The sequence below is a fragment of the Teleopsis dalmanni genome, chromosome 1, assembly GCF_002237135.1.
Source record: "Teleopsis dalmanni isolate 2A chromosome 1, ASM223713v2, whole genome shotgun sequence".
In the NCBI taxonomy this organism is placed as follows: Eukaryota; Metazoa; Arthropoda; class Insecta; order Diptera; family Diopsidae; genus Teleopsis; species Teleopsis dalmanni.
This window is the reverse complement of record NC_051846.1, coordinates 212,264,719-212,275,245: the sequence shown is the minus strand read 5'-3', so window position 1 is coordinate 212,275,245 and position 10,527 is coordinate 212,264,719. Positions and strand designations below refer to the sequence as shown.

The 10,527-nt window shown below is 31.9% G+C and overlaps 5 protein-coding genes across 5 annotated transcripts in view; 4 read left to right on the top strand and 1 right to left on the bottom strand.

Moving 5' to 3' along the window:
• On the top strand, positions 1 to 875 carry LOC119671790 (small integral membrane protein 4-like). Its single transcript, XM_038082569.1, has 3 exons — positions 1 to 12; positions 71 to 258; positions 410 to 875. The coding sequence occupies exons 2-3, from the start codon at positions 105 to 107 to the stop codon at positions 496 to 498; spliced, it is 243 nt and encodes an 80-aa protein (XP_037938497.1). The 5' UTR covers positions 1 to 12; positions 71 to 104; the 3' UTR covers positions 499 to 875.
• A 9-nt stretch (positions 876 to 884) lies between these two features.
• On the bottom strand, positions 885 to 3,292 carry LOC119671789 (zinc finger protein 724-like). Its single transcript, XM_038082568.1, has 2 exons — positions 2,797 to 3,292; positions 885 to 2,738 (listed from the first exon to the last, which is right to left on the bottom strand). The coding sequence occupies exons 1-2, from the start codon at positions 3,214 to 3,216 to the stop codon at positions 1,377 to 1,379; spliced, it is 1,782 nt and encodes a 593-aa protein (XP_037938496.1). The 5' UTR covers positions 3,217 to 3,292; the 3' UTR covers positions 885 to 1,376.
• Positions 3,293 to 5,187: 1,895 nt separating this feature from the next.
• On the top strand, positions 5,188 to 6,804 carry LOC119667214. Its single transcript, XM_038076504.1, has 3 exons — positions 5,188 to 5,316; positions 5,379 to 5,624; positions 5,687 to 6,804. The coding sequence occupies exons 1-3, from the start codon at positions 5,292 to 5,294 to the stop codon at positions 6,802 to 6,804; spliced, it is 1,389 nt and encodes a 462-aa protein (XP_037932432.1). The 5' UTR covers positions 5,188 to 5,291.
• Positions 6,805 to 7,827: 1,023 nt separating this feature from the next.
• Positions 7,828 to 8,425, top strand: LOC119675625. The gene is made up of 2 exons (XM_038086834.1): positions 7,828 to 8,060; positions 8,131 to 8,425. The coding sequence occupies exons 1-2, from the start codon at positions 8,000 to 8,002 to the stop codon at positions 8,394 to 8,396; spliced, it is 327 nt and encodes a 108-aa protein (XP_037942762.1). The 5' UTR covers positions 7,828 to 7,999; the 3' UTR covers positions 8,397 to 8,425.
• Positions 8,426 to 10,222: 1,797 nt separating this feature from the next.
• The window catches only part of LOC119667213 (ADP-ribosylation factor-related protein 1-like), a 1,290-nt gene continuing 985 nt past the window's right edge, over positions 10,223 to 10,527 (top strand). The window contains exon 1 of the mRNA XM_038076503.1: positions 10,223 to 10,247. Coding sequence (XP_037932431.1) covers positions 10,223 to 10,247 — 25 coding nt within the window. The remainder of the gene's footprint in view (positions 10,248 to 10,527) is intronic.

Here is a 10,527-nt window from a genome sequence, read left to right as displayed (position 1 = left end):
GTGGCTAAAAAGGTATCTATTTGTTGTTATTATTATTTGCTAAAAAGTCATATTTTCATTACGTAACTAGAATCGGCAATAAGATTTTGTTCACTCGATGAGAAATGCCCTTCTACAGCGCATCCATTAAACGTGTGTTGGACAATTGGCCGGGTAAAAAACGTTTTGGCATATATAGATTTTTACCACTCTTCTTCTTCCTTGGTGCGGGTTTGGAGTTTTCGATGATAAATTGGACTGTGGGAGAAACCAACTTTTGTAAGAGCTTTGCGTAATCAGAAACTCTCGTACTGTAGCATTTCATTGAATTAGTCGTAGATGATTGACAGTCGTCTAATGAAGTGCTTCATTAAGAGAAATAATTTTTAAATTTTTAAAACTTTAACTTAGCGAGTTATTTGTTCTGTAGATCGAACATTTAAAAGACGACAAGCCAAAAATTTGGTTGAAGATAAATTACATTCGATTCAACAGCAGTCATCAAAGGAAACCGTTTAACTTTGAAGCTATAGCACAATGCCTGCTGGAGTTGGTTGGGGTCAGTATATAAAATTCTTTACTTGTGCTATGCTTTCCATGATGGCAGGCTCCCAATTGGTTCACTACTATTACAAGCCATTACAAGATCTAGACGTTTATATTGACAATGAGATGAAAAATATTGGCAGTGCAGAGAAAGACAAAATAAAAATAGCAACAAGTTAAAATTTCACATTATTTTCCTGTCTTTTATTCAAAATTATAAAATAAATTATATATACAATAAGTAGTTTATGATTATATTACATTGAGTATAAGAAATGGCAAAATAAAATAAAATCTGATGAGAGGAATTACTTCCTTGCCGTAATGCATAATATATCGTACATCTATTATGGGTACTATTAATATATTATAACGTTTTTCCATAGTATATTATATCTTTTTCATTGCACAGGTGTTAAAATAATCACTTAAAAGAAAAATACTTTATAAAAATTGCTACGGAATAAATGTACCAAATCAGATTGGAAGAACGCTCATCCTGCTTCTTAATAGAAGTTGAGTTCCTTATCAGACACAAAAAAGCAGTTGTTGTTTATGGTAGAATACGATTTTATAACTTATTGTTATCTGCTTAAGAATAGATTTAATAAATAAATATACAATAGTATAAAAAAAATTTATATAGAAGTTCCAAAAACGCAATACTTGTCCCTTATAAATCAAGTAGGCATTCAAACCAGATTTATATTGAAGATTTACTACCTTTGTCTATTTTATGCTATTTCCTTGTATTAAGTGAAGTTTTTCGTTTTGAGTAAAGTCGTTTCGATATTAATAGAAACGAACTTGTACGTTATTGTAAAGATTTAGCCCAGTGTACGCATAAAGTATCAGTTAAAATTAGCATTTGAAACTGTGGGTTGTTGTGGCGCCAGTAATGTGTTCATTAACGTCCGACTTATGTTTGCTGCCAGCAGCCCTGAGGGAGTTAATTTTTCGTGTGATTTCCTATGATTTTTGAGGCAAGTCTGCTGTCGATATGCTTGTCCGCAGATATCGCACACATAGGGTTTTTCACCCGTGTGTATATATTCGTGATGTCTTAAAGTTTTCCGTGATGCAAAACATTCCGAGCAATATTGACATTCGAACGGTTTAAGTTTCATATGCACAGCCCGTATATGCGCTTCAAGTTCAAATTTTCGTATGAACTGTTTACCGCAATGTTCGCATGGCATTTTCTCTGTTGAATGCACCAACATATGCTGCACGAGCATAAACTTTTTGGCCATACGTCGCCCACAAACGTTGCACTCATATTTCATGTCATTTGAATGCAATTGTAATGTGTGATATTTTAAAGTGTAACGAGAATGAAAAAGTTTATTGCAGACAGTGCATTCGAAACGTTCTTTGCACTTCTCCTTTTCCGCTTGCTCTGCTTCAGTGGGATGTTTTGTTTTCCGATGGTATTTTAGATTTCCACTTTGATTAAATGTGGCACCACATTGTTCGCATACATACTTTTTCTGGCTTTCAAGATCGGTGTGTTTAAGACGTTTGTGTTTCTGCATGGCTATAAAGCTGGTGTATATCCGATCACAGCCAGAATAATCACAAGCATATGATCTTACCTCTGTCTCATGTATCTCTTTTATGTGCGTGTATAAACCACCAATAAATGTGTAAGCCTTGTCGCAGCGATCACATTGAAATGGTCGCTTACTTCCCTCATGCACTTTGCGTATATGTGCATCCAGAGTAATCTTATGTGCAAAACAATGATTGCATAATCTACATTTATAATTATTCTTTGTGCCTTTATTTCGTCGCTTGATTTTGCTTTCTGCTTTATTAGTTTGTAAACGTCGCCATTCTTCCATTTCCTTTTTCGTGCGTCTTTTTTTCTTCTCCATTTTTAGGGTTATAGTTTCACATGCAATTCTTCTAGGACGTAAACGAGTAATTTTCTCTTCCTGTTTGATAGTGTCATTTTCGTGATCAGACTTATGCTTTTCTTTACCTGATTCATCACTGGAAGAATCGTTATGCGAACTACTGCCTACACTTCCGGCACACTCTTGCCAGAGGTATTCTGTATCACTGTTATTATTTGGAACGATAACCTTAGAAAGTGGCGTTGAAGCTGATGTATCAAAAGGATCGGGATCTTGTATTGTTGTACTAGCTAACGCTACCGAACCGCAGCTATCCAACAGAATTGATTCTGTCTCCATCAAGGAATCTCTAAGCTACAATATTAGAAGAACTGATGTATCAATTAACAATAACAATATTTTTATTACTTACTAGTAATTTGTAAATATCATCTGGACTTCCAATTTTCGACTTTTCATCTGTTTCTTTTATATCAAATGTTGTATTACTTGTCGACTCCAAATTATTAAATATTAAATGCAACTTTGCTGCGCATTCTTGCGCCTGTCTTCGAAATATAATAAAACTTTGTAATTTGCTGTAACATATGAAACATAAGTTGTCTGGATAATTTACATCCAGTATCCTTTTTTCTGCAATATATTTCTCAATTATTTCCTGCATTTCTGTAGTTATTTGAATATTAATATTGTCTTTATTTTCATCTTCATCCAAAAACTCCAAATTAAGCCCATTGAGTAAATCTTCACTTTTTTCAGAGGTTATAGCCTTTAATTTTATTAAACACGTACGACAATGATTTTTAGCATTTTCTTTAGTTATTGAAATCATTATTTTGTTAACATTAAGTTAAGATTTATTAAATATAATTTTATTGTTTACAAATTGCACTTTAATAGTTCGTCTCTGCTTCTTCTTCTTAACTTTTTCACAATGAGATTTGTATAAGTATTCACAATAGTAACGTATACAAAAATAGCTGTTTAATTTTGAGTGCATCAACAAAACAATAAACATTTATTTTGAAAAATAAATAGGCAATATTTCCGTATTGGATTTTATTATGAAAAAACAAGTAAAAACGAAAACATAAAATTTTTTGTTTTTTTTCGATGTTTCAATGTTTTTTTGTTCTTGCTGGTGCTCCAGATGGTAATCGGAATACCTTAATTTCTGTGTGCAACTTTAGTGGCCGAATCTACTGACAATATTTCGGTTAGTTTTTAATTTAGTGTTATTCTAATATCCGCATAAATGCTTGTAGTGACATCCGGATGTAGTGTTTGAATGTGAGTCAATTTTATTGAAAAGTTTTAAAAACTTCTCGTGAGGTTTTGATACGAAGATTTGAATATACATAAGTATGCCGACTTGATAAATCAAAGTGTTTTCCCGATCATTTTAATCTTAAATATTCGTTCATATATAAAAATTGTATAGAGTAGCAAAGCAAAATTCTTGTGCCACGTATTTTTATTATGCAATTTAGACAAAGTACAGTCAAACTTCCATAACTCAAACTTCGAATTTACTATAACTCGAACTAAAAATAATGCAACAGGGTTTTAGAGAGCAAATTACACACAATTCTGCTACCATAACTCGAATTTCTATAACTCGAATTTCTCTATAATTCGTATTGTTACGTTTTGTTTTATGTATGAATCCATTTTGATGTTAGGGGAAGTCCCTTTTCCAAACCAAATGTTTCAATTTATTCTTTCTTATGTGGCTTTTTTGACCAAATGCCAGTCCCTGGCAAACGGTAGTCAAACTGCTTCAAAAAAAGCTGGAATTGGTCAATGGGACGAACAGGACGACATTCCTTTAATTTTCTTGAATAACATTGATGAAGATCCTGAAATAACTTCCGATGCTACTCTTAACCATTATATTATATTGAGCTTGATAATTAAATTTGTACATCAAGTTTTTCAACAGATGACGATATTATTGAGCATTATAGCTAGCTCTGTATATATCACATTATAGTGGATCCGATTCTAAGCGCAACTGAAAGTGATGATGAGGGTTCGGTAGATGAAATTGTTCATCAGCCTTCCAAGAATGCAGTAGAAGACTCATACAAAATTCTGAATTTTTATTTACAAATGAAAGATGACTGGGTATATTTATTCCTGCACCAAATAAATTCTTACATTTTTACATTTACCATACATCTACGGTTTCTAATGATGTCAAGCTAAACTGAATAATTTGAATAATTAGTGCAAGAATTAAAATATTAGCTGGTGTTTCATACATCTAAATATTGGATTATTTGTTTTTGTGCTTGTTCTTTGATTTATTTATTTAAATTTATTTACATTTAAACTAAGAAATGATGAGTTTTTCACGTTCAAACAGTTACTTAAAATGAGAATTCGGTTATGCATTCCATTCTATATAACTAAGAAATTCCATTGTATATAACTTCATCTATTTTAATTATGTATCTGTGCCAATGTCGGAATTTATCTTATCGATTAAAATTACAATTTAATATCAAAAACAATTTTTTAAAAAGCGTCTGCCAAGCTTCACTTTTTGCGACAAACTAAACTTAAAGAAGCAGCAGATGTTTGAACAGATATATGTATAACATATATTTTTATTTATATAGCTGGTTCCAAACTATTAAAAAGAAGTAAAAAATTTTATTTAATAGAGATTTGAAATATTTTTTTTTATTTTTTTAGATATCGCTCATCATCGAAAATACAAATGAGTATGAGAATCTTTTCCATTTACCTATCTATTTACCTTATCTTACAATTAGCAAGAAATGGAATTTTATGGAGTTCGAGGTTCGAGAATTGTTAGAATATAAGTTAAATATTAGTTCTTTAGTGGCTGCAGAGAGTATCATATGCAAATAAGTGAATGTAAATTGCAGTAGTTGTAGCATGTATTTATTTTCGGACTTCTTAGGTATGAAATGCCTTGTTATTGCCTATCGAATGCTTGAAATTTAGAATATTTCTTCTTAAAAGTTCTCGGCTGCTTATTCGTGAATGGCCTCTTTATAGGTTATTATTATAAATTTGCTTACATTTACGATAATCTTTGGACCCACTGGTATGCAGTGGTTGGTGGAGTAGCCGCGTTACTACTTGCTGGTGTATGGAGTTTTAACAAATACAGAAGCAAGCAATATCGTTTTGATAATTTTTTTATGATTTTTTATGGTCTTATATGCTCCATCATTAGCAGTTGCTTTATGGTTACCGAAAATGTTGGTGAGTTTTATATTTTTGTAGAATCTTGTGTAAATTATAAAATATTATATCTTATATACTAGATATATCCTTTTACTTTGGCTTTGTGGGCGCAGTTATCATTTTTATACCGAGTTTTAGTTTTATAAGTTTACGGAGTAACGAACGGGGCTTGCGTCCTGCTTGCATAGCTACAGGCAACACAGCTTATTTCTCCGGATTAGCGATCGGTTTTACAGTATTCAACGAAATCGAACCAAAACTGAGCGCATGGTTATACCTTGGTATGACTTTATTGATAATTGTTGGTTTGGTGGCTAATGAAGTCTTGCAACATTATGGCGTATATAATTATAAACATTCTTGTGATGTTGCATTCAATATAATGAATGAAGAAAAATGTCTCTTTCTACCACCTAAATCAATATTTGCATTATTTGTGGGACGCGACGATTTTTACTTTAAAAGAAATCTACAATGGTATGTAGTGGCTGCGTCAATTGTCTTAGTTTTAGAAAGGACCTGTGTGTTTTCTGCGTCATTTTTACAACTGGCATGGAGTGCTTCTTCTTCTTACATGGGCTCACAAAGTTTATATGGACCATTTTTACTATACTCCATCGGTTGTGGTATTGGAGGTTTGTTACTATTACGCTATACACCGAAATTTATATTCCTTATGTTTGGTATGATCAAAATGACTATAATCGCTGCAATATTGGGCGTTTATAAGGAAGAGTTGACGGAGAGCTGTTTTGTCTTTATTTGCTTTTATTATATATCAATGGGTGTTTATTCTAGCATAGCTCTTCAAATGATATTGGAATGCACACCATTTCTTTTTACCGAATTGGTTTTAGCTATTTTTATAGCTTTAGAACTATTCGTGTCGGAATTGCTAAAGTATGAGACCAAAGCAGATAATTCCACGTCGTTGTTAATTGGAATGGGCATAAGTGAAATGGTCTTAACACTTGCTGCAATCGTTGTGGTAAAAGTTTTGCTACCGAAATCAACTGGACTTATCGATATAAGAAATAAACTACTTGGTATTAGAAAGCAGAAGGTCCTTAATGAACATTCAAAAATTTGGTATACAAATCATTTTCTACAACACAACATACAGCCGGAAGAAGTAACAAAGATAAAGTTGGATGGTAATCGTATATTTCAGCAATATCCGAAAAAGGATGAGAATTAATGCTACTAATTACAATATTTTTATTTCGAAAATTTTATAAACAATTAAACTTTTTAAAAAATTAATAAAATAGTATATAACTAAATTAGAGTTTATTAAATACGTGTTTACTTATGGAGCAACATCGAAATATTTTCATCAACCACTTTTTTTTCATCAGCCCTGTTTCATGTATATCGTGGTTCAGCTAGGTCACCATCGACCGTTCTTCTCCACGTTTTCGCTGGCACACGAACATTGCAACCTTGCGGATTTCATGCCAACGTTTGCCTCACTATGTAATCTCTCGGTTGTCTAAGCGTATGACCTATTCACTTCCACTTTCTCATTATTATCTCAAAGAACAACAGTTCTTTGAGTTGTTTGGTTCAGCAGCGTTTATTTGATATTCGATATGGCCACCATATTTTGAGAATTCTACATAGACACTTGTTGACAATCACTTGCATCTTTCTCTCTATATGTCTGGAGTGCTTCCATGTAGTTCATGATAGATTTCACATTTGTGTTAAAGAATTAGAGTCTTCAAAACACAATAATCTGATAGTCTTTAAGCAACACTGTGTATTTTGCGGAGTTATCTTTATATAAAAAAATTTTTAAATACTTTTCGCGACTCATATGTACCTATATAAAATACTATAAGCGATTTAAAGATAGTAATCGATATTGAATTATTTAAACTCTTGCCAAAGGTAAATACCAATAATGGAGTGATAAAAGAAAAGATTGCTTGCAAGTTGATGGATTTGGCAAGTGAATGCCTAGATATATCAAAAAAGTCAAATAACAATTTTACGATGACTAAGTCAGAGACGTAAACATTAGGACTGAGCAAGCACACCTACATTCATACTCGTAACTGCGTTTTCTAAAAGATTTGTAAGCCTTCACTGCTGAAGTACATTATCTTATCTAATAAATTATTATCGGTACTTATCAGCAAAGAAGTCTACACAGTTGGCAAAATTAGTCGAGGCAGTATATTGCAGTCTAAAAACTAAAGCAGGCTGTTTAGTCAACGGACACAAATCGGTGAAAATATACAATTTAGAATAATCTTTAAGGGAATAAAAGTGCTGTAAATAATTTATTTGGAAATAAAAATTTATCATGTGTTAAAAAATATGTAAATTTATCGATATTTCGGATCCTCTTTGAGTGTTACACACATATAAGTTAATTGATACACAAAATGTCCAAGCTGTGGGAAAATTTTGTTTATAAATTTTTTCAGTATGCACCGAGTTCCGTGGGTTGGTAAACTTAAAAAGTTATAATTTTTGAATAGAGTAATAAATTAACTGCGAGTTTTTGATATTAAAGTGTCTCTGATGTTTTTGCCTTGCGGTTTGGTATTTGGTTACACGATATCATCATTCGTAATCGAACGGAATTCTAATGTCGGCGTCATAGCTTATGGCCCCATTATACTGGGTGGATGCTGGGGTCTCGTAGCTGCAATTGCTATGTTTATGATGAAGTTCATGAAGGGACGCATTATATTTTGGCATATTCACATTTTGCTTGCAGCGGGGGCATTCCATATACTCGCCAGCTGCTTCTTCTTCGCAACCAATGTAGGTGAGTAATTGTCATTGAACTTTCCCCAGTATTATATCATGTCTCTCTACGTCTATGTACCCTTCTCATATTTCTATAAACCATTTTTATGCGTACTTTAACATAATACGTTTAGATAATTTTGTTTTGTTATCAATTTCACTCCACCACCACCTGTCCGTTCGGCATTCATAGACTTACTTATATTGTACAATAAATTGTTCGAAGTTGCTTATCTTTGTTTTATATATTCAAATTCTTATTGCCATATTTAATTTAAAAGTAGAATGTTTTAGCATTACTTACCCATATAACAAAGGATACATATTTAAAATAATTGAATATACTAGAATTTTTAAGTTTGTTATTGTTTTCATAGATAGTTAGCTAAATTTAAAAGTAAAATATTCCATCGGCAGTTTTTTTTAGAATAAATTTCATCTTAATTGGTTTTGAACAAATGTTTTTCCAAGTTCGACAAGCAAGTACTATTAAAGCTGATGAGTTTTGTATTATCAAAGTTTATAATGATTGTAAAGTGGATATATTTATGTATTAAAAGGTTACTTATTATCTGTACGATATCACCAATGTAAGAATTAAAGACAGCCCATTCCATCATGTCGATATATTGGTTTTCTGTTGCAGTATCTGAGTGTCTTTACTTCGTTGAAATAGATATGTGCGTTTAAAGGGTAGAACTCTCGTATTATAATGTACCCACTCTCTAGTTAAACGTCGTATTGGTAACAAAACGTACCTTCACAGTTATAGAAAATTTCAATAAATAGTACATACTAAAACTGGTTTAAGCTACTTTTTTAATGCAATTTGTTGTTACTCAGTGGTCTTTTTGAACGAAGTGGTCTACCATATAGTTTTGTTGCCACCCCAGCATAGTAAGTCTCAGACCATTTTTTAATAGTTTGCTTTAAAAGTTTTACACATTCATAAGTGAAGATAATTAAATTATTAATTATCTTTAACATATATATATTTTTAAAAAAACACCTTATGTATCGGACAATATATCGCGCCTAAAAATCTACTCTAAGACATATAATCTTTAGTAAGATCTTCTATTATATCTACCTTTATTGTTCAATTGTTACATTATATTGAGGTGCCTGCGGTACTCATTATATATCTCTTATAACAATCGTAAAAAACTATCATTCCATCATGAATGCCAGTCAAAATTGTATTTATCACTACAGCCATATAATATGGTAAGTGAAAGGTTACAACAGTCTGTCCCACTTATATAAAGCTAACAATTACAGAGTAGTCATGTTATTCGAAATCTCATAAATATGGCGGTCGGGTTTTTATTTTGGTTGATCTTCTTAACGTTTGTGGTTTTTCAACGCCTTGGATGATACTCTCACTATTGGAGTCCTGTAATTTTCCGTTGTTAGTGATCCCATGGTCTGAAGATTTGTTAGACTGAACTGTTGGTATAACAGAAATGTATTGATGTTACTTCCATTTGCTTTGATTGCACTGCGCTGTTTTGTAATTGATTTATGTCTCGCTTCAATGTGTTCCTATAATCAATTTTTACAAGACAGTATAAACGACCGAGTTTTTTCAGAACCTTTCCTGCTTTCCAAATCCTTTTATTATTTGAGAAATGAATCGCTTGGATCCCTTGACCTCTTTTTTGCGTTCGAATTCCTTGAATGTTCTCGTTTGTTTTCTTCTGGGCTAAAGGCTTTATTATTTCTAACTGAATACTCATTTAACGATTAAGATACAATTCTGAAGGGCTTTTCCCCCCGGTCAACGGTGTAGTTCTATATCTTATAAGGAATTCATTAACTCTTTCGTTTTTTAAATGTATCACTTGTAAATAATGTTGCGTTATCCAAAACCATTACGTAAGGAAAACCGTGACTTGAAAATTATCTGTCTAGAAGTTTGATAGAACTGATGTTTAATAAACTGTCTACAGTACGTTTACGCTTACACAATTAACTCGACAAATGTTCAGTAATAACCAGATTTTTTCATACAAAAAATATAATTATCAAATTGGGTAATTTTAAGTGTATACATAGCATTAGATTATTACATCATTGATTAGAAAGAATTTTAAAATAAACAACTTTCAATTTACTTAATTTATGTATTGTCTTTTTAATGGCATAATTTATTTAT